This window comes from Aristolochia californica, unplaced genomic scaffold (genome assembly GCF_029961685.1).
Source record: "Aristolochia californica isolate CCGP_79_NKW_82.1479 unplaced genomic scaffold, dmAriCali1.0.hap1 SCAF_3, whole genome shotgun sequence".
Lineage (NCBI taxonomy): Eukaryota > Viridiplantae > Streptophyta > Magnoliopsida > Piperales > Aristolochiaceae > Aristolochia > Aristolochia californica.
This window is the reverse complement of record NW_027181992.1, coordinates 6,950,900-6,977,058: the sequence shown is the minus strand read 5'-3', so window position 1 is coordinate 6,977,058 and position 26,159 is coordinate 6,950,900. Positions and strand designations below refer to the sequence as shown.

Below are 26,159 nucleotides of genomic sequence, written 5' to 3'. Positions count from 1 at the left end.
CTCCATGTCTGACTCAATTACTGAGCTGGTATGTTGCTACAATTGGAGATGGGCTGCTGCTAGTGCTTTTAGTTCTGCGAGGTGCCTCTTATCAGACTGGAACCCTAGCTCGGTGGACGCAGTTGTGATGATCATAGGGGACTTCTTCATTTGTAGTAGGTTCAAGTCTAGAATCAATGGTTCCATGTGGGCTTTCGGTGGGGTCTACGGTCTGCCATCTTACAGCAGAAGGATTAAATTTTGGAAGGAATTTAAATCCTGTATTGAGATCTGGAATTGCACTTGGATCTTTTGTTGGGGGGCGGGTACTTCTACACCTTTAGTTATCCCCACAGAAAGTCCCCAATTGCCAGCAGCACCACAACTACCATGAGGCGATTTAGTTTATGATGATTGCAACTTGGAGGATATTTCAATCCATGTTGGCCAATTCGCTTGGTCAAATGACTAGACCCTCACAATTCTATCCAAGCTGGACAGGTATTTAGCTAACGCGGATGATTCTCTTTTTCCTAACGCTTCCATCTTCCTGAAGCTTGCCTTTGACCATTCTCTATCCTAATGGACTGTGTGGCATGCCATGACCCCATTTTTCCTGTTTTGAGATGGCTTGGATGCAGGGTGTTGATTTCCCCAAATGGCTGGCAGAGACATGAGGGAAGCTCCCAACCGACGGCTCCCCTTGAATGCTTTCCTCTTGAAGCTGAAACTCTTCAAGCATATGATCAAATGGTGGCCCAAAGAAAATCTTGGAGCCAGGTTGTTTCAAGGGGCAGGGGGACGCTAACACGGGATTTTTCCTTGTAGTTGTGTTGGCCAATAGGAGAAGGAATGGTATCAGGTCCCTGGGAGTGCAAGGCATCTAAGTTGGATCGCCAACACTTGGTTACTTCTTGATTTGTACAAAACCCCCCTCTAGTTCAAACCTGTAGTGCTCAACCTCTGACTCAGTGTGCTCCTCCCCTCTCAATCCCCTTGCCTTGAAGGCAACTTCTCGCCAAGAAGGACATTGAGATTCATCAAGCCAATCCCTCATATAAAGTGCGTGGGCCTTACGAATTTGGTGCAAAATTTTTCAAAGTAATTTGGGAGCTCATCTAGGCCATGCCATGGCATTGTTTGAGGGGTTTTCACCAATATGGTGTCACTACCAGCTGAATTGGATCCTCTTTTTTTCTTCTCATCTCAAAGGAGGAAGGAGCAGTCCACTCAAATGAATTTAGACCCACAATTCTATTATCCAGCACCTCCAAGCTCATCACTAAGGTGCTAGCAAACCGGGTTTGTAGAGTTCTAAGCAGCTTGATTAACATCCATTAAACTGAATTCCTAAGGTGCGCCAAATCCTGTACCCAGCCCTCGCAGTTTACGAGCTAATCCACCTCCATTGCCAGGGGAGAAGCTGAAGATCATCCTTAATCTAGATCTTGAGAAAGCCTTCAATAAGATGAACTAGGCTTTCCTGGATATGCCATGGAGAAAATAGGGTTTGGCCCTTGGTTGAGACTCTGAACCAATAGTTCTATTGCCTTAGCAAAATTCTGTCCTCTTCATTGATGCTTCTAAAGGCTATGTTGATGCCTTGAGGGGTCTCCGTCTAGTCCCAATACTTGTTTTTGGGAAGTCTTCTAGATCAGCAATCATTGCCTTGCAAAAGGATTCCCAAACATTTTTTTGCCTTGCCTGATATGGCTAAATTCGCATCGACCAATTCTTTACTGCTTCAGATGGTGGCTCCTGAAATTTGAATCATGAGTTGCATATATGAGGAGACTCATCTCTGGGATCGACAATTTCTATATCCGGCCTTCCAGTGTGGACCACTTCATCTAGACCACCACTTGCTTAGGTATCCTCTCAGTTGCTGTTTGCTAGAGTCTTCTCGTGGGTAGTGATGAAGCCTCTGCCTTGGCATCCTTAGCTTGGAAGCTCATTGCCTCCCAAAGGGTAAATTTTTATGTTTGGTGCATATTAAAAGGCAGAATGCCTTTCCATCTTGTAAATTCTGTCATGTTGAGCCAGACAGCATTGATCATTTACTTCTCCTTTGCCCTTTTGTGAGCTTGGTCTGGACCTCGTCCTGTCGGCCGCTTTGATTTATCCATGTGCATTCTGGCAAGCTTCATGGACATGGTTCTCAAGCTCCTTTTCTATTCTGCTTCTGAAGTTGGGGAATTTTTTTTGAAGGATTACTCTTGAGGCAATTCCTTAGCCCATCTGGCTTGAGAGAAACAATGTGCATTTTTGGGCTGTCTGCTCTATTGGTCACATCATCAAGAAGTCCATGCATGCTATTCTCCAGTGCTTGAAGCTGTTCAGGAGCTCCTGACAGCTTTAATTAGGGAAATTTGGAAATTTATTTCTTCTATGTCCATTTACAACATTTACAAGCTCAAGAACCTAGCCTATTTGCAACCTTCTCCTCTGAGAGTTCTCAAGCTTAATTTTGGTAAGAGCTCCTAGTTAATCTTGGTCCCATGGGTTTTAGTGGTGTTACTAGAGATCACTCCAGTTCTAAGCTTCTCTTCTTCTATGGCCCATTAGGAATCATACATTCAAATAAGTCTGAAGTGTATCCTCTACTCAACGAGCTGCAAGTTTGACTGCATGTCAATATCTTGGCATCATGCGCCCCGGGAAGCCAATGTGCATGAAACTAGTCGCAAGATTGGGTCATCTGCAGCCCAACTTAACTGTCATCACCAACCTCCCTTGTTTGTAATAGGCCCCTCATATTGGGTGCCTGCTCTCTCTGTTTTGTTTGTGATCCCTGCTTATCTTTCCTGGGCTCCTTTGTAGCTCCTCTATTTTCCTTTTAATAAAATTACACCTTTTCAAAAAATAAAATAAAATAATGTGTCTTGTGCTTGAAATTGGATGGTTGGCCATGGTAGAATGTCATGCATTGATCAATGTGATTCAACAATGTGTTAATTTGTCTAATTTGTCCATGAAATTAGAATGTTTGTTTCCTTTTTCCTCTCCTCTCCTCTCCTCAATAGAATCTCTTTCGGTTAACAAAGAAACCCAATTAACCTAATGGTTCTGTAACTTCTTTTCCTTGATGAATTTTATCCTCATTCAAAACAAACCTCATTTTTCCAGTAACTACATTGAAGAAATCCATTAGTTGGTTGATTTTAATATCTCTGTCTTCCTTTAAAATGTCCATGTGCTTTGGTTTTATTTACTCATGCTAAACATATTATTGAAATCTCCAATATAGTCTTGTTTAATCACCTGGACAGACAGAATCAGAGGAGGTGGCATCTAGACTTTCTATTCCACAAACTCATTTCAGCTTGCAATATGTGAGGCCTGACTTCATAATGCTTCGAGTACTCGCTCGGAATATGATAATGTGGAGCAGGTTAAGTTTTCTCTCCCTCCCTGCCCCCTGCCTGCCCGTTTCTCTTATCTTTTTTGTGTAAACCCTTTCGTGAACTCATGCTTTGTTGACATATGTGCTCCAAGATATTCAAAGCTTTAACTGTGATTTTACAGAGTTTTTCCTTCTAGAGGTTGGATAGAATCTCAGATTCCTGAAATTGTGAAGATGGGTGTTGAGAGAATTAGAGATGAGACAAGTGATGGTGATGAAATGGACTTTGAAGCTGTCTGCCAAGCATATGTAAATATAGTGGCCGGATCATGTATTTCTTTAGGTAATTTCCATGGGAAACCTGATACATGTTTTTGGGTCCTGAAGTGATGATTGAATTGCCCTAGTAATTTATAGAAAAATTATTTCAGTTTGTGAAACTTTGAGCTTTGGAATGGCATTAAGTTATATGAGTAATATCTTGCTATTATTTACTGTAATTCTGCAACAGAAATTTGTCTTGGAATTGGGAATAATACATATTCTGTGTTTTATTTTTTCTTTTAAATTTTTTCTCATATTGACAGGTTTAAGGTATGCTGGTACTCGAAATATGGATGCTCAAGAGCTGCTTTACAGCTATGCTGTGTATTTGTTGAATGAGGTAAGTATTCTCGGTGAAAATTTCCTATTTATTAATTATTGTGGTCTACTGACATTCTTTCTCCTTTCATGTTATGCAGATCAAGCCTATTTCTGCTGTGAGTGGGAAAACCTTTCCGAAGGGCTTGTCACAATATGTAGATCGTCCCACACTGGAGACATGTCTTCATCTAATTGTTCTTTCCCTCTCGGTGGTAAGGGGTGCTCTACTCTGACATCTTGTGGTCAATGCATGGAGCCACCAGGTGGGGTTCATCTTGTATCCAATGTTGTGCCCTACAGTAAGAAAAACTGTAACTAGTAATAAACTGATGGATATATTGGGATGGGCTTAATGAATTGCTAGAGCTGGGTAGAAGCCTAGGTAAGTTCCCCTACTAAAGTAACAGTATGTAAAATTAGCTGAAACATCAGAGCCTAGTTAAAGTTCTTCATAAACATATTAATGTTATGTCTGACGAGATTGAGGTGAAAGGAGGTTTTAGTAGAACAGATGGAATGTCAATATCATTGTGCTGTACTTATTTGAAGGAGGGTGTTTGATAGGCTTGAGACATGAAGGGAGCTAGTGTTTTTGTTCCAGTTCTTTCTTTAACATTTGTCCAATTTTACTGGACCAGGTTATGGCTGGCTCAGGGCATTTACAGACACTTCGCTTATTAAGATATCTTCGTAGACGAAACTCAGCAGATGGGCATGCTAGTTTTGGGATCCAAATGGCTGTAAGTTGCCTATGGTTGTGTGTTCTGTGTAAAATTTTTCTAGTTTGTTCTAATCTTTTAGTTCATGCTCTGAGGGGATGGGATCGGTCTCTCTCATTAGTATTGAAAATTGATACAACAAAGGGTGATAATACTTATTTTACCAGTATTATCATGTTTGTAGATACTTAAGCATGGAATTTTTTTTGTTGAAAGATATACTGCATTTGGACCATTGTACAGCCACTGACCTCTTTGAGCCAGGAGACTTTAGATAGAAAAGGCCTGGGTTTGATTTGCAAAGACTTAATTAAGTTTGGAATACATATTCAATAGGTGGCAGAATTAGAAGGAATTGGTGGAAGAAGAGTCCACTAGGAAAGAATCGGAAGAAGAAAGAATTTTTTGCATTTTATTGGAACAAATGTAGAACCAGAGTGGATGGCTTTGTGCTTTTTACCAGTTCTTCTAGCTCGTAATGTTTTCTGTTCTAATTCCATTTGTTTGACTCTTAAGTTGTGGTGGCTTAGCCTGTTTTGCTCTTTCAACTCTTTTCTTTAGGTGAGCTTAGCAATCGGGTTCTTGTTTCTTGGTGGAGGGATGCGAAGTTTCTCAACTGGTAACAGTGCTGTTGCTATGTTGCTGATTACTCTTTATCCACGTTTACCGACTGGACCAAATGATAATCGTTGCCACCTCCAGGTTTCTGGCTTTTTGCTTGTGCTAAGCAACCTTTTTTACTTTCTTTCTTCTTGTAGAGGATTAACCCTAATTAGTGTTAAGTTTTGTTTTTTGGTCCAGGCTTTTAGGCACTTGTATGTTCTTGCAACAGAACCTCGTGTGGTTCAAACTGTTGATGTTGACACTGGCTTACCAGTTTATGCTCCCCTTGAAGTGACTATCAAAGAAACTGAAAATCATTCAGAGACAAGCTTTTGTGAAGTCACTCCTTGCATTCTGCCTGAACGTTCCATAGTATGTTTCTGAAAACATATTTACTCTCAGCAGTAGATAGAAGCTCAAATGTTGTTCATTTATTGTCTTTCAATTCCTTTATGGTGATCACATTGTTTCTAAGCAATACTTTCTGTTGGCGTTTTTGTTATTAAACCTTATTAAGAGAGTATGTTTTTTTTTAAATGATGCTGAATTTATTAAAACAAAAGCTCAAACGAGCAGATCAAGGGGGAAACCTTCCCAAACAATGAGAGATTGCTGGAAGGTTCTGAATTTTGCCAATTTATCTGCCCAGGAATTGGCTGATCTAGGAATGAGATTCCAATTATAATGAATTGAGGACACAATGTCAGCAATACAATTAGTGATAGGCTAGTGACGCCAAGGGGGGAGCTGTCTTTTGAACACCAGCTGGTTACAGTCTTTGAGTCTCCCTTCAATAAGCAGTTTGCCATGGAGACGAGGAAGTTATCATGGAAGATCCTGTTGCATTTGGAGAATTATTATTACTTTCTGATGGGTTGGTCTCTGGAATGAATAATGTATACTTCAAGGATCTAATAGAACATGCAAATACCCTTCAATCTATCACATTACCAAGCAAGAGGTGTCCCATCAATCTCTCATTATATAAGTCCTCCCTAATTTTGTTCTTTTACCTTTTGGGTTTGGAATAAAATTCTTTCTCTATCAGAAAAAAAAAGAATGTGGAAAACACATTGAGAATATTCAAAAGTGTCAAAGGCCTCTCTTAAGAGTTTTAGATCCACAGAATAAATCTATTGAAAAAATATCATGTATCCAATGATTGACCACTTTAGGATGATTCGAAACAACTAAGGCCACTTTAGGATGATTGACCATTAATACTACTGTATTTTTAAGGATATTAGTACAATAAATTCACCATTAAACTCACCAACTAAGTCCAATTGCTTTTGTTTTTAGAGTTATTTAATGGAAGCTAGAGATATCATATTTAGCACTGAAGTTGTTTATTTTCCTTGCAGATTAAGACTGTTCGAGTTTGTGGACCTAGATACTGGCCTCAAGTCATAGAGATTGAACCTCAAGGTATTAGCTTGGCTCTCCAAATTCTTGTGGCTTGTTTACCTTTCTCAGTTTTTGTTGAAATTGTTGTACATGATCTTTTGTTAAGCAGATAAACCCTGGTGGAGACCTGGAGACAAGAATGACCCTTTCAATGGTGGTCTTATTTATGTGAAACGAAAAGTTGGAGCTTGTTCGTATGTAGATGATCCAATTGGGCGTCAGTCCTTACTATCACGAGCAATGCATAAGGTTAGGATTTGTCATTATTTGCACTGGAGGTGCCTATGTTGATTGAGCCATTCTCTTAGCAATTCAAAAATTTTCAATGTTTACATTCTCTCTCATTTCCCCCTAAGATTACTGATATGCAAGATAGATAACCTATTTCATCGACAGGTTTCTGATACGACAAGCCATGCTAATCTTGTTGCTAGCAATATTAGTAAAAGTCTGCCTGGCTCGGTGAAGGTTGATCAGTTGATTAGTACCTTTTCATCTGATCCAAGCTTGATAGCATTTGCACAACTTTGCTGCGATTCTTCCTGGAACAATAGGCAAGGCTGCTTTTAGTGTTTCATTGTGTTCAGTCTATGTCTTCTTTGTTAAATGTTATCATGGATTTTGGCAAATAAGTAAGAATGGCAATAGTTACATAAGATAGCAATTAGCCAACTACATTAAATATGAAAAAAATTAAGTATATGGGAGAATCACCTCACTTTGATGGAGAAAACTAGAGCTTAAGGATGAATAACCTTGAATGCTTAGAATCCTGCAAAGCTTCAAATTACGTAAACGTTACTTTCTTTTTGATAAGACTGTCGCTTGATGAGATTGTAAATAATCTTTCTATGGATCATGCTCTGTCACATTTTTCTATTCTTTTAAAATTCTTACCTTGTTCACATTTTTGCAGAAGTGATGATGATTTCAAAGAATTTTGCTTTCAAGTTTTATTTGACTGTGTGAGCAAGGATAGGCCTGCTCTCTTAGAGGTGCTTAATTCTCATATGAAATTCTCTATCTGCTGTAACTTGTTCATTATAGCTTATCACCAATTAATTATGTTATGACACTAATGATATGCAGATATATCTTTCGTTCTACACGTCAGTTGGATCAATGGCTGAGCAAATGACGGGTGGCACTGTCTGTGGGGATACTCTATTTCTTTCTAGTCTCAAGGTGATTCCTGGAAGCATCAATGTCTTACCTTTGAAATTTTTTAATGTTAAATAGCAATGGGAAGCAATAGACTCTTTGTAATGGCAAAAAAGTAGAAACTTTAATAGAAATGCTATTCATCATCTTCAGAACCTCACTGCCTCTTACAGTATTTTGGGATGGCATTGATAGAACTCTGGTAATTCTTACTCCAAAAAAAAAAAACGAAAAAAATGATGACTGGGTTGTATTATCCCGTTCTTTTGTTTATCTCTTTTTAGCTAGGTGTATTTAGGTTTTTCTTTCTACCGATGATAAATTGATAAAGCGTGGTCTTGTAATTGTGTTTGCATGCAGATTGCAATAGCCTATAATGAGGCTCTTGTTGGTGGAAAATTGAGTAATCTTAGAGAAGGTATTATGCAGTCGATGTTCATTGGAGCTCTTAAGGAGCGTATTGAAACCATTTTGAAGTGTTCTCTGGAAGGAAATGACAGTATCCGTAATTACTTAAAGGAGGGCAAATGGCCACAAGGAGAGTTGAATGGAGATAAAAGAGGTGCCGTGCTTCTTTCATGGTTTGTTCAGTGGTTTGGGATACCATCACCTAATGTCTTGAGGTTAACAGTGGAGAAGGTTAGAGGGAAGGTTCTGATGGGCTCCTCTTCACTTCCTCTTCTTCGCTTGTTATTACCAACAACTCATGTCGGCGCTCTGGGTCTGATAAGTGAATCGCATTTCTCTTCCCGTGTTAGTGGCTAAGTTTTTTGAGTTAAAAGTCATTAGGAAGCAAAGAAACCGACAAATACTCCAAGGTCACAAGTTTCTATATGCCCTGACTAATTTTTCTGCTATTCGTACGTGGAAGCTGGAATGCAACCTCTGGCTGCTGCAAAGAAAGAAAGTTGGGGCACTCTTATTGGATCCAGGTTTTTATTAACATTATTATATATCCATGTTATGATTAGAAGAGTGACATTATGCGCATCCATGTCAGGATTAATTGTGTAAAACTAGATCCATAGCATGATTAGTCATGTAAAATTGCATTTATTTGTACTTTGTATAAGTATTTCTCCAAATGTAGTTTGAGCTGTATATTTATTGACATACTGCACAGAGATGAATATGTAGTGTGTATTATTTCCTAGTTTTTATGGATGAGAAATATTTTGTTACCTATTTATCTACCCAATTACTTGTGGCTAAATGGGTACGAGGGTGGATTCAAAATCTTAAGGATTACAGATAAACATGATTAGGAGTAATAAAAGTTATAATAGAAATAACAGCACTATGTGAGATTATTAGTTTGGCGTATATGTATATTAGTTTTTTATTGAGGTATGTCTTTTTTCTCAAACTTACAACAGGGAGCTTAAAAATCTTTCTCTGTTTACTCCATGAGACCAGTGAATTCACTTTTTGACCCTTTTTCCTATCTTCTCTGCTCTCAGTATTCTTATCTCGTTGCCAACCGGAAGGGGGCAAGTAGGATGAAGGGATGGAAAGAAGTTAGTTTCTTTGCCACTAAGTTTGGTAATGCTATGAAATGATATAATTTATATGCCTTATAAGTGCACAATTACCGACTATAGTATGCCTATAAGCCTATACCGACTGTCCCCGTTTAGGGGGGAGAAGTGCCCTAAATACCCAATTGCCCTGGAATCTGAGTATGAGACGGGTTGGTTATAGAGCCGGAGCGAGTCGATTTGCCGCTCCAACTCGACTCCCCACCGTCGCCAAAAAAAACCCGAGTCGAAAAGGTTTAGACTCTGCGAATCTCATTTGTTCAAATCGGGGTTTGAGGTTTCTCGATTTGCAAGCATTCTCTGCTTTGCTTGAGGTTGCGAAGAGCGACGGAGTAGGTTGTACTGTCTTTGAAACATGACGGATTTGGAGCGCCCGATTTCCGACGCTGGCAACGAGAAGCAAGGTCCTGGCTTTGTGACGTTTCCGGACGCGAAGCTGACTGTCCCTCCACCTCTGAAGCTTGAAGTCGAAGAATCAGCGGAAGGAATGAACCCTAAAAACATGTGGCAAGTCAGTTTATTCTCTTTGCTTCCTCCCTCTCTTTTTCGTTCGGAATGTTTCTTTCTGAGAGCTTTAATCACTTTTGAATTACCTTCAGAACCAAATTGACTTAGATATTTTATAGCTTAAGAAGTCTGGTTCTGGACTTGGTTAACAATAAGGCTCTCAAAGGTGATAGAGAAAATTCAGGTTTTGTATTCTGTTATCTCCTAGGACTCTTTAGTAGAGTTGCAGTAGGGTACTTTTCCGTTGGTTAGGTTATTACCACTCTGCTTACCTGTGAAAGTCCATTGATACGTGATGGACTTGTCAAATAATCGTCTTTGTATTGTACTCAATGGCTTTGCAGTGGTAAAGGAGGGAGAACTGCTTGAATGAGAACAGGGGTCAGTTCTATGTTTATGACCTCTCTCAGATGTATTCTACCAATTCGTCCATTTATAGTCTTTTGGGTGTCTAGATTGGCCATTGTATTTAAGTCTACTGTCAACCATCATTTTACAAGCTAAATTGAGCAAAACTCACTCCAGCAGCTCAGCCAGAAGTAGTTTTGGCTGTCATACTTCTTCCTGCTAAAACATAATATTTATCGTTCCTTCCAAATAGAGTAACAGTTGAATGAGATATTTTCCCTAGAATTTTATGAACTGGTTTTATTTTAGTTTTGTGATGCTTCATCGATGAGCATATCAGCTATATGTCTCATGTATTGCCGATATGTCTCACAATTTTAATTTTTTAATAATTTTTAGCCTAAGAGAAGATTTTATGGTCCGACACACAAATATGTATTGCATTGTACTGTCCCTGATACTGAGATTCTCGATGATATCTTTTCATCTTTGCCATTAAAAGAAGTAAAATCTTTTTCATGATAGGGTCAATTGTTGATTTTTGAAACGGGTTTAGCTGCCCTGCTTGAAACCTAAGAGGAATTAACATTTGCTTTACTTGCCTTTTTCTAATTTATAATATTTAACCAATCAAATCTTTTGCTTTTGTAGAGGTCTGTGATGGTAAAACCATCAATGCAGTAGAGTGTATTGTGAGTTAAATATCAAATTTTTAAATGGTCAATAGGATGAGGTTTATAGTTCTTGGTGCATGTAGGCAATGGGATGCACTTATGATATTAGTTTTTGAGTTTTTTGGGTTCAGGTGTTTTCTGTGAGCTTCCTGTTAAGGTTTTGTGGATGCATGGATCATAATATGATTTGTCAGTTCTTTAAGCCGCTGCATAGCAACAGCTGTTAGGTGACTGAAATTCTGGAGTTGCTTCATGTTTTCTGCCGGATAGTGCCAGACACTCTTTTTGAGTGGGGTGGGTGCTGTCATTTTTCCTCATAAACTGCTAAAACAGGCCAAAAGAAATGCACAAAAAAGTATCTGACAGAATGCTTGAGCAGCTGTAAGATTCCTATTTATTGGTTTCAGTATCTTCTATATGAAGCGAGTCCATTTCATACTGCTGCTCCTGCATTCTGCCAATTTCATTCTATTGTTAACCAATTCCTTTATTTCTAGTTCAAGATATATCTCCATTCTTCTGTTCCCAGTCCAAAATGTTTCTCACAAGTTTTGTCCGCCAGGTTTATGCTCTTGGAGGGTTCATGGTTCTGAAGTGGCTGTGGGCTAGATGGGTGGAAAGGAGGGATAGAGAACAGTCACCCAAAGAACCAACTGGTGACTAGCAGTTGTGAACGAAGCCAATCAGACAAGCCCCATCCAGTGGTAGTTATTTTTCTAGTCATCCATTGTTCCTCACTATGTTTGAACCGCATCTCTTGCATGTTTCTATTCAATGCAATGGGTAACATTTTATGTGAATTCATGTAGTTACTCATGGGTATGTAGAAAGTAATGTTCCTTCAATCAGGAAGAAAGGTGCATAATTTTATGTTCATCACTATTTTTCTTATGGACAAGGTTAGAGATTATCTACCGAGTTTAATGGAGGGTATAATTTTACGTTTTTAGGCATTCATGTTCCTTTATATCTCAAAATTAGAGACAGCCCTAATTTGAAACTCAGTTCTAAATAATCATTTTGTAAAATTTTATGAGTATATAAGTAATTAACCCTTTTCAAATTTTATCAGAACATGTTCTGTTATTGGACAGAGATGAAGAACACAGGTAGTGATTGTAAAAACTCAATTTGCTCCTGGAGATGGAATCCAAATTTACATTTCTCCGCCAACTTGTTGGTTATCATGATGGAATTAAGTTCAACGAAAAAGAGAATTGAAGTCGGAGAAGTGAGATTGATGGCAGTGGATCCTGTTAAACAAAGGATGAGAGCAACGTCCGAAAATTCCTTTCGTTTTAAGACATCAGCATCCAACAAGGCCTGGATATTTGTCGTGGAGACGTCGGATAATTAACAAAAATGAAAGGATGCTATGAATAATGCTCACGAGTAGACACAGAAGCTGGAGCACAGAGCCAACGTCCAACATCTTCAAATTACGCTAATAACCAGATCCTGCTACCTGGGTTGTTTCTAAATCGGAGGCAATTCTGTCAATTCACAAATTTAATTTCTTTGATCTTTATCTGAATCTTTAACAATTCCTATTTGATGCGGCATTTTCTGAGTGCTCCTCTTGCCCATATTTCCACGTTGTAGCTCACTCTTCTTGTGGGCTTTATCCCAGCTGCCGTTAGTATTTGTTGGCAGGGGATAATTTTAACCGAGTTCGAGCTGAACTCGAACTTCAACATACATTTAAATTTTTTAAAAAAATACATATCAAATAAATTATATATAAAATTATGTATACATTTTACATAAAATTGAGCATAACGTATATATATAATACCTATATAAAAATAGATATAACCTCTACTTAAAATTAGGTCTAATATATATATATATATATATATATATAATACCTATATAAAATTAGACATAACCTCTACTTAAAATTGGACATAATCTATATACATAATACCTGTATAAAATTGTCTATATACTCCATAAACACTCCATAAAATTGTTTATACACTCCATAAACACTCTATGAAATTGTCTATACACTATAAAATTGTCTAAACACTCCATACACTGCATAATATTATGAATAAGCTCCATACAATAATGAAACACAACAAAATTAAATAAAATATCAATATCAATTTACAATCACCCAAATAAAAACTATAAATCCATTATAAATTTATAAACTATAATTATTTCTCTTCATGCTAGAAAATAATATACATCCTTGCATGAGAAAAATCTCCACCAATGACAAAAACAAAAAAAGAAAATTAATTATTATCGGATAAAAAAAATACTCTTCCGCTACTAGTTACTTAATGTAGTTAAAAATATTAAAATTACCATGATGAGAAAAACATGAAAAATCATGTAACTGATAGCATTATCTCTAAGCTCTTCTTTCTAGACTGTAATCATAAAACAAAATTTTAATAAATAAAAATAAAAAATATACTCAAAATTATCATAATAAATAATTAATCAAAGAAATTCACCTTTTGATTTTTCTTGACATCGTGAAGAATCCGAACCCAATCACTGTCACAAATCAAAGCTTGAACAGTATTTGGTGCCAAGGAAGAACGATATGAGTTTATTACTCTACCACCAGCACTAAATGTAGATTTTGAAGGTACTGTGGATATGGGAATTATAAGAATGTCTGCTGCCATCTTAGATAATACCCAAAATTTCATATGATTCACTTTCCACCATTCTAAAACATCAACATCATATTGTGAAGTTTCTTCACAAATATATACACCTTCTTCAAGATAATTTTCCAATTCTGACCTTGGTGAATTAACTACTTCTACTTGTTTCACATAATTCATTAACTTTGACCAACCTGAACTTGATGAAGAATATGACATACGACTTGTGGAAACACCCATAGAGCTAATACTTGAAGCAATCTCTTTATTTCTAATATCTACATTATATAAGGATACATATTCATCATAGATCTCATATAAGGTGCGTCGAACTAAGTTTATATTCATCGTAGCTTCCTCCTTAGAATATATCTCTGGAAAACACATTTAAATCAACCTTAATTTAACTCTTGGATCCAAAACTGAAACAACAACCATTAATAAATTGCATTCGCCCCAGTATTTCTCAATTTTCTCTTTAATTCCACTAACCATTATCCTAATGAAAACATTTTCATTTGTAGAATGAAAATTCAAAACTACTTTTACCCCATATACCTCACTAAGGTACAAATTAGTAGGGTTGCTAGAAATTATATTAGTAACTACATTAAAAACTTCTAGAATCTCACACACCATTTCAACTTTTTTCCCATTCATCAAGACTTGATAAATAGAAGAACTCCTCAACTTACTTGCACTAAGAGTCAACACGGACAACTCCAACCAGTCCTGTATGCTACTTTAGCACTACTTGCAATAGGAGTTGGAGGGACTCGTTTCAACACAGCCACCATGGGAGCAAACCAAGGACCACAACATGTACTTCAATTGGTTCTTCTTCACCATGTATATTGCATTCATCGCTGGTTTGACTGTGATTGTGTATGTTGATGATAATGTCAGTTGGGGATGGGGTTATGGAATCTGTTTAGTGGCTAATGCTATAAGCCTGGCTCTGTTTTTGACTGAGAGACAATACTACCGGCAAGTCGAGGTGGAGGGGAGCCCCTTCACAAGGCTGTTCTGTGTGGAATTGGCAACAGTTAGGAAGAGGAAAGTGACAGTACCATCTGGTGGGGAGGGCTACTATCAAGGGGACAGAAAGTTGGCTAAGTCACGTTATCCTCAACAAACTTCAAGCTTTAGGTAAGAGCTATTAATTATCTTTTCAAGACTTGTGAACTCAAGAAGTGGAAGCAGTAGAAGATATTGTAAGATACAAGAAAGCCCCACTTGCCTCAGCTACTCTTGCTATCTTTTCCTCAAAGCCACGTACTCTAGAAATCTTTTCCAGAGAAGGGATGAGAATTTGGGAAATTTTCCCAAAATCTAATACTAACAGTGAACATCACGTAACATCTAAGATTTCTACTTAATATGCTATACAATTGTGCTTTCGGATGGTATACGTATGCATTGGGGTGTTACAATAAGAGGGGGCATTATATCTCTGAAGTGTTTTATATTGTCATTACAGTTGGTACAAGCATGTAGAATCAACGCGGACAACTCCAATCAGAGTCTGGAGATTGCTTGGAAGGTGATAATAGCCCTAACCACACTTATTTTCTTGCAAAGTAAAAGAGACCTTTATACCCATTCCATGAGACAGAATCAATAACCTGAACCCTGAAACTTAAGTAATCATGTGAAATAAAAAACATGAACTCCAAGATTTCTTGATTCAAACTGAAGAAAGTGAACTGTGGAAAAACAAGATAGCAGAGATGGACATTCTACTTGATGACTTCAAGGACTTGAAAGAAGACTTTAAAAGTGGAAGCCTAGCATCTCGTCTTTCATGGAGGTAACTGGATGTCATAAAATTTTTAAGCACTGGACTGTTGTCCTAAAGATTGGATTCTACATTTGTGGGCAACCTGATTTACAAGAGGAATCTTAGGGAAGTTCAAAACACAACACCTATTCAACTAATCAATCGCACGTTGGAGATGAACAAATAGAAACAAATCAAGCTGATGAATGTTCATTAGATTACAGTATGGACAAAGCAAACGGGCCTGACTAATAAAGCGGAGCGAGAGCTAGAGCTTTTGTGGGTTAGGTCAGCGACGAAAAAAAAAACAAAAGATTAAATAAAACATCTTACCTCTTCTGTCGGACTGTCACTTTCGTTGGCAAGGAACAACTTCCAATGAAGAAATTGAAGAGGAACAAGATAAAAGATGAAGAAATCGCAGACGAAGAAATCGAAGATGACTGGGTCTGAGATAGAGAGTGAGGAATCGAAGACGAAGAGGGAGAACGAAGTATATGAAGACCAAAATCCCCCATTTCCGATGAATTGCCACTTGACGAACAACGATTCTGATCTCTAATCCACGATTTCCGCGAGAAAATCGTGCTGCCATGCCAGAGGAGACGGAATGGAAGAGTTGCTCCCGTATTCCCATGACGCGACTCTCTTTTGTCTTCTCCCGACTCCCCCAAATCCCGGGCCGCTCGTTAAATTAAAGAGCCGGCTCGCAAGCTTTCGAGCCGAACCTAGGTTCGGTCAGCTCGGCTCGTTAATTTAAACGAGCCGATCCCGGATCTCGAACTCAGGTATATTGAATCGAACCGAGCCGAGCTCGAACCGCTAGCGAACCGGCTCGGTTCGATGCCACCCCTACTTGATAGTTGTTGGGTCTTGTTGCCAAAGGCAACCTTGCTACCCTTCGGCGCCTTTTTGTGCCAATTATTCTCTTCTCTGTGTTTGTCTACAATGGCTGCTACCCTTTTAAGAGTCTCTAATCAATAAAAAACCCTGCATAATGAGCAAGCGTACTATGCCGCCTTCCTTGTTGTACTCCTGATCATCTCCTTCCTTCACCATCAATGGAGGAAGAAGAGGCAACCAGCTCACGTCAAAGAAGCGCCGGTAGCCTCCGGCTCCTAGCCAATTATTGGCCACATTCCTTGGTTGGCCAATCGCCCCCGCATCTACAAACAATTCGCCCAACTGGCAGATCAGCATGGGCCTGCATTCACAATTCGTGTGGGGCGGCTGCAGATACTCGTTTTGAGCAGCTGGGAGTTGGCAAAGGAACGCCTCTTTGTCAATGATCGTGCCTTGGCTGACTGGCCGGATCTGTAATTCTACAAACACTTTCCAACTATTTTTGCCTTGGCACCTTATCTTCCTTTTGGCGAGAGAGTCGTAAGATGCTAGTCCAACATATATTGTCCGCAGCCAATCTCGAATCCATCCAGCACTTTTGGATCTCCGAGGTGAGTCACCTGGTGCGGCAACTCTACACACAATGGGTCTTCAATAAACAAGAGCAAATTTATATGAAGCACCAATTTTTGGGCACGACATTGAATATCATCACGCGCATCGTGGCTCGGAAGAGATACCATGGTAGCACAGAAAGGGATGCAAAAGCCCGGCAGTTCATCCGGTTGTTTGAGGAAGCCCTCTACAATTTCGATGTCCAAGTTTGTAAGCTCTTTGTTGAACTAAAAAAAGTCCCACATTGAAAAACGAGAAAAAAAGTTAATGGGTTATTGATCAGTAGGCCTTTATGTGGCTAGTCGTTTTGGGATGTAACCAGGCTCAACTAAAAAAACCAACATGGTATCAGAGCAGGTTGTGTATGTGGGCCAAGGCCATTTTGTTTTCCATAAGATAAAAGTCTATGTGTTCCCCATTAGAGGGTTTGTGTCCACGTCTCAGGCTTGTTATGTCTAAGCCTGGACGTGAAGGGGAGTGTTGAGTGGAAAAAAGTCCTACATTGAAAAATGAGAAGAAAGTTAATGGGTTATAAGATTGAGAAATAGGCCTTCTAAGTGGTGAATCGAGTTCAACTCAAAAATCCAACACTCTTAAATGGTCAAGCAATTTCGAGAAAGAAGACTGCAATCAATGTATTCAAATAGGTTGATATTGCAAAAAGTTGTCAACAGGTCAGAGAATTATGCTGTTGACACGCCACTTGAATCTCCAATTTAAAAAGTTGTCCACCTTACCATCCAATAACTGCATAATCGAAGGAATACATTGTCTTTAGTAAATACAACGAAAATAAGAAACAAAAAACCACAATGAAAATTGAAATAAAGATGCATAATACAGAGATAAATAAATAAGTAATTACATAAAATAAAGGTATACAGACCAAATTAATAGTTATCACAATTCGTATGAATTGGTTGACATTGAATCGAAACACTGTACTAGCTCAAATAGATATTGACCAACCAATAAAAACAATTTTCGCTCAGTTATTTTTACATCTAAATAAGAAGAAGATGGCGACGATGGATACCTTAATCTCGGAATGGTGGACAAGCTTGCTGCCATCACTGCAATGGGTAGATCCGACCAGGCCGAGATCGTGAGCCTCCACCTAGTCAAGAAACAGTAGATAGAAGCAGCCTAAAACGTCAATGGGAGAACAATGTCAAGTCTTGCAACGAGGTTGGGAGAAAGCCAGGAATAGAGCAGCGAGGATAGGAAAAAAACCAAGAAGAGAGCGTCGATTTCTGGAGCACTCAAGTTAGGTCAAGCCCGATGATTTTCCTACTGTCACAAATGGGGAAAAGACGAATCCGAATGGGTTGATGAAGATAACGTCACGGAAGGGGAGGGGAAACTGGGGCAGAGGGACGAAAGCGACGAAATGAGAGGGGTTGATGAAGATGACAGAAGAGGGGAAAAACCGGCAGAGAGGAGAGGGAGAGGGAGAGGGCGAGGGAGAGGAGACGGAGGAGAACCGGGTTCAATTGAATTGTAAGTCTAGACCTCCTAACCGTAAGCAGGCGATGATAAAAGTAATTAAAATAATAATATTACAGCATTTTAGAAAAGAAAAAGGTAAAGAAATGGAGTATCACTTGTGGGCCGGCAAACGTGCGAGTATCCCAGGACACTCAATTAACGGCACCGTGACTAATCGTGACCCCGTCGGCGGCAACGAAGTCACGGCGGGTACAACAAATAAGCATTTAAGACGGGCCCTCTTCCCCTATCCTTAACGACCCTTCCCCATCTTCTAACGTCGTCTTCTTTCCCGTTCCGTCTCTGGAACTGGAAAAAAAGAAAACCCTAACCCTAAATCCAGCGCATGGCCTCCTGCGACGACGTCTTCGGCTTCGGTGACGAAGACAACCATCACCCCTCTCATCACCCCGCCCACCCCCACCCCCACCCTCAGCACCAGCCATTTGCTCATCGATTCCCCTCTGGCAAGCCCCAAAACCCTTCGCCTTCTGTCAACACCGTTCCTCTTAACGGCTCCAAAAAGCCCATAGGAGCGGAAGATCCTGACGACACTGACGAGTACAGTGATACTGCTTTCTGTTCTCAGGCCGACGCGAAGTGTCCGCCGACTTTTCATGAGGTAAACAATAACCTCTTCGTTCCCGAGGATGATGGCAACAACACCATATTCAGCGCCGACGACGACTCGTCGGCCGCCGATCAAAAGTCTCGCGTCGTTATGGGACGGAATAACAACGAAAAACGGAAGGATCGTGGTGATGATCTCAGCGACAGCGGCGGAGGAAACGGAGCAGGGGCTGCAGGGGGTTCGTCATCTTATTTTTGCAATAAGAAGCCTAAAGGAAATCAGGTTCCCGCTCACACCTCTGGAGATTACCGAAAGGATCGGGAGGAATGGAGCGACACTGCAATCGGCTGCCTTTTGGACGCCTATACGGAGAAATACGAGCAGCTCAATCGAGGGAACCTCCGTGGTAGGGACTGGGAGGAGGTGGCATCCATCGTAAGCGATAGGTCTGACAAGCAGAAGAGTGGCAAGAGCGTCGAGCAGTGTAAAAATAAGGTGGATAACCTAAAGAAGAGGTACAAGGCCGAGCGTCACAGGCTCAGCAATGGTAGCCTCTCAGTTAGTCACTGGCCCTGGTTCAAAAAAATGGAGCAGATTGTTGGATCTTCTCCGTCTTCCAAAGTTGTGTCCGATGAAGATAAGCCAGTTGCAGGTGGCAGCTCCTCCGTCACTCGGCAGATCAAGAGGTATATGCTGCCATAGTACTGATAATGAGAGCGTCTTTTCAATAAAAGTTCTATCATTTTTTATTTTTTTTAAAGAACAGAGAATGAGAAATGTGCGAAATTCTTTATCAAGAAGAGAACAATTGTATTAAGAACCTGATAAAAAGACTATAATGAAACCTTTAAAAAAAAATGTGGTTCTGCAACTTCGGATGTTTAATTTTAGTCATTTTTTGTGCAAAGCTTCTCTGTGTTCTCCAGTACCCCTGGAGTTTTTGTCCTTGAAATAGACTTTGATGTTACTTTTAAACGTTAAATCTTGGAAAATCTTAATTAGTCCTTCATATGTATGATATTGGTGTCTGCAGATATCCCATTGCAAGCCCTAACAATGTTGGCTTGACAAGTAATATGAGGTCAAAGTCATCAAACCTAAGATGGCATAGAGTTGTTTTCAAAATTACTGGTGCAGCATTAGCTGGTAACAGCCCTCAGAATGTTGATCCAAAGGTGAATGGTTTGTTCTACTGAAGACCACTTCTTGGATTGTTTACTAGCATGAACCCTCATTTCAATGAATTACTTCCTTCTGTTTTCAGGTTACGACACTGATTGCTAGAGAAGTTGCTACAGCAAACCGTCTTGGTGTTGAGGTATTGTTTCATGCATTTTCTCTTCATATTCATCAGTTCAGTGTTTTTTGTTTTCAATTTTATTTTTTTATCCAAGGTCTCTGCTCCAACCACAGGTTGCAATTGTTGTTGGAGGGAGCAATTTCTTTCGTGGAGATCAGTGGGTCAATGCAACTGGTCTTGATAGATCTACAGCATGCCAAATAGGGTATGTGGATGTGGATATATAATTCTTCTTTTTGACAACAGTGCTTACTAAAACTGTAGATAAACTTATTAAATGTACACCTTCCTAGAAGTGCCAATGGTTAAGCTGGGGTGGGGCTACCTGACAACTGTTTATTGTGGGACCTAGCCTCGATTTAAATTAATTGAGTTTGAGTTGCATTTTCCTTTTCCTTTGTTTTACGGCTTGTATGTAGTCATTTATCATCATTGTGTTATTTTCTCCTTCTGGAGTTTCATTTTTAATAAAGACGTACTCTTGTTGTCTTCCAAACAAAGTGGTGGTGTAACATATACCTTTTTTTTTTGGTTTGGACCTCTTCTTGTAGTTTTAACGGTTATGATTTGGAATATAATTAGGACTATTGATATAAAATCTATTATATTATGCGCGTGCACACACCCACATTTATGTATTTGTATGCATACATCTGTGTTTGTTTGTGTCATGTTCTATGTGCTTAAGCTGTTAGTCTCCAGTTGGAGATTGTCGTCTCAATGTGTAACTCATGGTTTTGTTTATGCACATGCGCACACACACATTTATGTATTTGTATGCATCCATCTGTGTTTGTTTGTGTCATGTTCTATGTGCTTAAGCTGTTAGTCTCCAGTTGGAGATTGTTGTCTCAATGTGCAACTCAAGGTTTTGTTAGTTAGTCAGTGTTCTTTGTTTTGGCCTAATCAGTTTTTTTTCCAGGCATGCTAGGTCTGCCATCTCAGCTATTTGGATTATTGTAGTCATGGTAATTGATTCATATCACTTTGGTGGGAGAAAAATCATATTGAACTACTAATCTTGAAACTGGTATATCTATCTTATGCTGCTAATGACAGTTCCAAAATAAGTGTTTGTATTTATTGGTGATTTTCTGGTTGGGAATCTGTGAAGTTGGCTAAATGTACTGGGTTCATCTGATTAGAAAGCTAAATCCTTTTTGAGGTGGGTCTTGGTTGAATCTGCCAAGTCTAGAGGGAAAATTTTGCTGGAGAAGGCATCAAATAAAGTTAAGAATAGAGAAACAGTTTCTAGAATCATGGTCATTAATCTTGTGTCAGTAACTTCATTATGACAATGCTTGTTCTGAACATGGAGGTTACAGGGTCAATCTTGCCTTGCCTTAACTGATTTCTCTCTCCACCTGCTTATTCTGTATTGCCGATTGTTATTTCCAGATCGAAACCTAGATATTCTTTTAGATGACCTTGGCTGAACTAATTCTATGATCAATTTAATAAAAATTGACTAGTTTTTAATATGTATATTGCTTCCAGGATGATGGCAACTGTAATGAATTCCATATTACTTCAGGCTTCTTTAGAGAAATTGGGTGTTCAAACACGTGTACAAACTGCATTCACTATGCAAGAGATTGCTGAGCCATACATTAGACGAAGGGCCATCCGTCATCTTGAGAAAGGAAGGGTGGTTATATTTGCAGGTATTGGTGCTGGTACTGGAAATCCTCTTTTCACCACTGATACAGCAGCTGTCTTGAGAGCATCTGAAAGTATGTATATTTTGAGGATCTTTAAATAATTTGTTCTCTTTGGTTCTTCAGTAAATTTTTTGCCTTAATATAAAGAAAAGTTGGATGGACTATATTTCAGGAACACTATCTATTTGGTCTACCTTGTCTATAAACTGTAAAGGGGTCCATATGATAGTGCAGACATGGGGCCTTCGGTTCAATGGGCACATGAGAGGGTTTTTAGTACAAGGTCATGGGTCGGAGCTTAACTGGGGTATATAGTACAGTCATAAAAAATAGTGCCGATGTTAGCTGGTTTCTTTCCAGTTGGTGTTTTCTTATGAAATTGTAAAATGTATGACAGCTTCCGTTTAATTTCATGCTTAGTCCTTGAGAATTTATTTTTTCTTTCACTAGAATACTGCCCTTGATTAATAATACTGATGTGTTTTCAAACACTTTTTTTTTTTTTTTTTGCCAGTTAATGCTGATGTGGTTATGACAGGATCCAATATGGATGGACTCTATGATTGTCATTCTAGAAGCAATAATAATGGTTCATCTGAACACATCTCATACAGAGAATTTGTTGCCCGAGGCTTAAATAGCTCTATAGACATGACAGCAATTCAATTTTGTGAAGAGAACAACATTCCTGGTTGGTTCAATTTTCTTACCCACTTTAAAGTACTCTAAAGATTTGTTACTATCGCTGAAGTCAGTTCTTTTGCTGTTGCAGTTGTTATGTTTGATTTATTCGAGCCAGGAAACATCTCCAGAGCATTATGTGGGGATCAAGTCGGTACTCTGATTGATCAATCAGGGAGGATAAGCTGATGAAATATTGTTGGGTTCTGGTTATCTCATACTAAGGAAGATGTTGTCTATCAAAGAAGGTTAGCATCACCCTAGAAAACGATCAGTAACGGCTAAAAAATTTGGTTTGTCTTTCTCGTTTACCAGTTGGTTGGAACCCACCCCCTCCTTTTGGTGAAAGGGGGCGGCCTAGTGATCTATGAAAATGTTGGTAGTTCCTAGTGTTGCTGACCTGACTTTGGTATGTACCTGGCATGAGGGCATGTGTTGGCAGTAGTAGACCTAGGCCAGAATTAGATCCTGATCATTGTATCACCTGTATCTTAATATATGCTTGTAGATCTGTATTAATTGTAGGGCAGTTGACGCTGATGCCACGTGTATGTACTATTTTCAGCTTAAATTAAATTAAAAAATCAAGTTATTATTTTTATTGTAACATGTATTGTTGCAAAACCTAACTATAAGGAGTTAAGTAGCAAGAAATGTAGATGATTATGGCCGAGGGTAAGGAACCTGTGGTTCACGTCATCGAACAGGTCAAAGGGTTTCTGCGTGGTCGCCTTAAGTGATTCATGATTCGTGTAAGGTTCCTCCGTGATCAAGCCAGAACTGTGACAACTCCAGAAGGTTGTTGAAACAATTTCTCGAGTAAAGACAGAACTGAACAGGAGATAAGCACTGACGATTGGAATGGTGCATGCATTTGGGGATCGGTAAAGGCCATCTCTTTGAATGGTCGGTTTATGTGGTTCATGATTCATGTAAGGTTCCTCTGTGATCAAGGCAGAACTGTGACGATTCCAGAAGGTTGCTGAAACAATTTCTCAAGCAAATACAGATAACTGAACAGAACTAAACAGGAGCTAAGCACAGACGGCTACAACGATGATATATCAACCATGTCTATACCATACTGAAACTGATGGAACTTCGAGTCCAGTATCAGCGGTCACCGATTCTCAAAGAGACGTCAGAAAGCATCTTCAGTGGTAGCAATGGAGGGAGATAGGGAGGTCCTGGACTCGTCCAAGTCTTCCCCAAGTGGGGAGTTCTCAACCCGAATCTCTTCGATCATCTTCACCACCTCCCACATGGCAGGCCTCTCCTCCGGCGCATCAGCTGCGCAGGTCAGTCCCACCTGTAGCATCGCCGTCAGCTCCTCCTCGATGTTCTTGTACCTCAGAAGCTCCGCGTCGAACACTTCCGCTTTCCACTCCTTTTTCACCCTCGCCCTTACCCACCGCGTCAGCTCTTCTTCCTCCTCCTCGGCTGATGTCATCATTCGTGGCGGGGACTGCGGTGGAGCTCTCCCCGTCACCACCTCCAGAAGCACCACGCCAAACGCGTACACGTCCGCCTTCTGGGATATGTTCTTGCTCTCCGCTTGCTCCGGCGCTCTGTAGCCTCCCTGCCGAGCGACCACTTGGGCGGGGTTTAGGAGAAGTGCCAGTCCGAAGTCGGCGATGCAGGCGATGCCGTTCTTGTCTAGCAGCACATTGGATGACCTGATGTTGCCGTGAGGGATCTTCGTCGCTCCGTACTCGTCGTGGATTCGCGCCAGTCCCCGTGCGGCTCCCAGTACTAGACTGATCCTCGTTGTCCAGTCTAATGGCGTTCTTCCTGGACCCCGATTCCCTTAAGATAAAATAATCGGTTATTGTTTCGTTTCTTTCTCACTTCCACTTAGCAATGGACGATGTCTATCTTGTTTTGTTTGCTTACCATGGAGAAGAGAAAACAGGCTGCCATTAGGAAGGTAGTCGAAGACGAGGAGCTTTTCTTCCTTGGCGTAGTAGTAGGCTCGGAGGCGAACAATATTGGGATGTCGAAGCTTGCCAATGAGGTCCATGTAACGCTCGAAATCCTTCCTCGGGCATGGATTGACGTCCTTCAATCGCTTCACCGCCACAGTGCATCCGTCATCCAGAACAGCCCGGTAGACGGTTCCCAAGCTTCCCTTTCCGAGCATCTCCGCCGAAGCCTTGAGCAAGTCCTCAAGCTCGAATTGCTTTCGTCTCTCGAAGAATACCAGCTTGCTCCGCTGATGTTCTTCTCTGTCATCGCTTTCTTCTCCAGGGACCACCTTTTTCCCGGTCGACGAGATGTCGCTTCCAGAGCTCTTCGTCCTCTTTTCCTTGCCGTCCTCGTTTGCACCCGAGTACCTCCCACAGAAATAAGCCAAGAGAAATGATACAATTACCAGAAGGACAACGGCATCTGCAACAACAATTGCAACGATGGATCCTGTACTGAGTGCCTTCCGCTTGTCGCTCTCCTTTCTATTGCCACCGACACCTATCGCCGTGCCGGGCATGGAGGTTGGGTTTGAGGGTACAAAGTCGGAATCCGAGGGCGGCAATGAGAGTGAGTCTCTGAAAGAACAGATGGGAAATGGGCTCGATCCGCACAATCCGGCATTGCCAGAGACGCTGCCATCGCCAAACTTTCGTCGCAATCCGTCGGGGACCTTACCAAACAACTCATTCTCAGAGACGTTAAATTCTCTGAGACCCGGCATTGATGCTGAGAAATCTGGAAGCTTGCCAGAGAGTGCATTGCTCTGGAGACGAAGAGTCACCAGCCGGCTCAACTTCGACATTCCAGCTGGGATTGGCCCAGAGAGATTGTTGTCAGACAAGTCCAGCCGAAGCAGACGCTTCAGTTGCGCGAATTTGTCTGGTATTTCACCAGAAAAGTCATTTCCAGAAAGATATAACAGCTTGAGATTGGAGCATTGAGTCAGGGGGAGGAGAGAGCCATTGAGTCGATTATCATGGAGATCGAGGAGGCGGAGCTGATCAAGTGATGCAAGGGCATCGAGCGCTCCACGTAGGTCCAGGGAAGGGAGATAAAGTGCGGTGACACGACCATTGGTACAGCGGACTCCAAGCCAGGCGGCGGAGCAAGGGTTGCCACCAGTAGTCCAATTTGTTGCAAGGGCACCATGTGCATCAGTTTGCAGACGGAAACGCGACAGGGCTTCAGTGTCGTTCGTCTTCGTCTGAGAAGAAGACGAGACACTTGCAGATACCCAAATCATGAAGCAGAAGAAGGAAGCGGTACCCATGGTTTGCATACAACAGTGAGAAGCCGGAAGTAGAACCCAAACACTCTCTAGTCTCTTCCTCCTGTATAACGCATCAGAAAGCTGAACAGAAGGCGACCCATGTTTATAATTTTCTCTCTTACCTGTGCAGAAGATGATGATTAAAGGCAGAAAAAAGAAAGGGTTGTTGACACAGTAGAATGAAAACCAAAAGATTGCATCTCGCGTTTGCAAATTAGCCTGTTGTTTAAATGATTGTTGCCCTCCACTATGCCTTTTAAAATGAGTAGAGTCCTCTCTGAAATGAATCCTTCCCTGCTCTACTTTTTCCTGCTTTTAACCCCTCTCATCATTCATCTTCTCCCGGATTGACTGCTTGAATTTCAACTGTTCTGTGTTGAGCTGTAACCCGGTCCCATGAGTTGATAACTATACCAAATTATTGATCA

The 26,159-nt window shown here is 40.3% G+C and overlaps 3 protein-coding genes and 2 long non-coding RNA genes across 11 annotated transcripts in view; 3 read left to right on the top strand and 2 right to left on the bottom strand.

Annotated features, from left to right (window-relative positions):
* The window catches only part of LOC137959103 (anaphase-promoting complex subunit 1), a 48,007-nt gene extending 38,979 nt beyond the window's left edge, over positions 1-9,028 (top strand). For 2 of the 3 annotated variants that reach the window (XM_068806407.1, XM_068806405.1), the window contains 13 exons: positions 3,249-3,370; positions 3,505-3,665; positions 3,910-3,986; positions 4,066-4,179; positions 4,606-4,707; positions 5,248-5,388; positions 5,488-5,661; positions 6,654-6,717; positions 6,803-6,945; positions 7,093-7,250; positions 7,613-7,691; positions 7,786-7,881; positions 8,218-9,028. In XM_068806407.1, the coding sequence (XP_068662508.1) occupies positions 3,249-3,370; positions 3,505-3,665; positions 3,910-3,986; positions 4,066-4,179; positions 4,606-4,707; positions 5,248-5,388; positions 5,488-5,661; positions 6,654-6,717; positions 6,803-6,945; positions 7,093-7,250; positions 7,613-7,691; positions 7,786-7,881; positions 8,218-8,622 (1,836 nt within the window). In that variant the 3' untranslated portion in view covers positions 8,623-9,028. The remainder of the gene's footprint in view (positions 1-3,248; positions 3,371-3,504; positions 3,666-3,909; positions 3,987-4,065; positions 4,180-4,605; positions 4,708-5,247; positions 5,389-5,487; positions 5,662-6,653; positions 6,718-6,802; positions 6,946-7,092; positions 7,251-7,612; positions 7,692-7,785; positions 7,882-8,217) is intronic. The other variant, XM_068806406.1, reaches the window with a different exon arrangement.
* Positions 9,029-9,584: 556 nt separating this feature from the next.
* On the top strand, positions 9,585-11,803 carry LOC137960464 (uncharacterized). The gene is made up of 2 exons (XR_011114166.1): positions 9,585-9,906; positions 11,487-11,803. It is a non-coding gene; the product is annotated as an uncharacterized lncRNA (long non-coding RNA).
* A 1,273-nt stretch (positions 11,804-13,076) lies between these two features.
* LOC137958835 (uncharacterized) lies at positions 13,077-18,281 on the bottom strand. The gene is made up of 3 exons (XR_011114016.1): positions 17,829-18,281; positions 13,396-17,539; positions 13,077-13,308 (listed from the first exon to the last, which is right to left on the bottom strand). It is a non-coding gene; the product is annotated as an uncharacterized lncRNA (long non-coding RNA).
* A 273-nt stretch (positions 18,282-18,554) lies between these two features.
* LOC137958833 (uncharacterized) lies at positions 18,555-23,100 on the top strand. 5 transcript variants are annotated; one of them, XM_068806002.1, is made up of 7 exons: positions 18,555-19,537; positions 19,885-20,026; positions 20,116-20,169; positions 20,265-20,356; positions 21,649-21,815; positions 22,351-22,503; positions 22,585-23,100. In XM_068806002.1, the coding sequence occupies exons 1-7, from the start codon at positions 18,627-18,629 to the stop codon at positions 22,680-22,682; spliced, it is 1,617 nt and encodes a 538-aa protein (XP_068662103.1). In that variant the 5' UTR covers positions 18,555-18,626; the 3' UTR covers positions 22,683-23,100. The 5 variants fall into 5 exon arrangements, with proteins under 5 accessions (XP_068662103.1, XP_068662102.1, XP_068662101.1 ...); XM_068806001.1 differs by having other exon boundaries at positions 22,327-22,503; XM_068806000.1 differs by having other exon boundaries at positions 21,649-21,884.
* A 248-nt stretch (positions 23,101-23,348) lies between these two features.
* On the bottom strand, positions 23,349-25,912 carry LOC137958728 (leucine-rich repeat receptor-like protein kinase PXC1). The gene is made up of 2 exons (XM_068805824.1): positions 24,387-25,912; positions 23,349-24,299 (listed from the first exon to the last, which is right to left on the bottom strand). Exons 1-2 carry the CDS (start codon positions 25,738-25,740, stop codon positions 23,635-23,637), a joined length of 2,019 nt encoding a protein of 672 aa, XP_068661925.1. The 5' UTR covers positions 25,741-25,912; the 3' UTR covers positions 23,349-23,634.
* Between the last annotated feature and the right edge of the window lie 247 nt (positions 25,913-26,159).

What these genes read in the sequence shown, in the direction of transcription:
- LOC137958833 (XM_068805999.1), top strand. Translation starts at nt 18,627, where the DNA reads ATGGCCTCCTGCGACGACGTCTTCGGCTTCGGTGACGAAGACAACCAT. An exon ending in TCTACAGCATGCCAAATAGG is followed by an intron (nt 20,357 to 21,648) that starts GTATGTGGATGT and finishes TATTGCTTCCAG; the next exon opens with GATGATGGCAACTGTAATGA. An exon ending in TGAAGAGAACAACATTCCTG is followed by an intron (nt 22,504 to 22,584) that starts GTTGGTTCAATT and finishes TTGCTGTTGCAG; the next exon opens with TTGTTATGTTTGATTTATTC.
- LOC137958728 (XM_068805824.1), bottom strand. Translation starts at nt 25,740, where the DNA reads ATGCAAACCATGGGTACCGCTTCCTTCTTCTGCTTCATGATTTGGGTA. An exon ending in CCTGTTTTCTCTTCTCCATG is followed by an intron (nt 24,300 to 24,386) that starts GTAAGCAAACAA and finishes TTTTATCTTAAG; the next exon opens with GGAATCGGGGTCCAGGAAGA.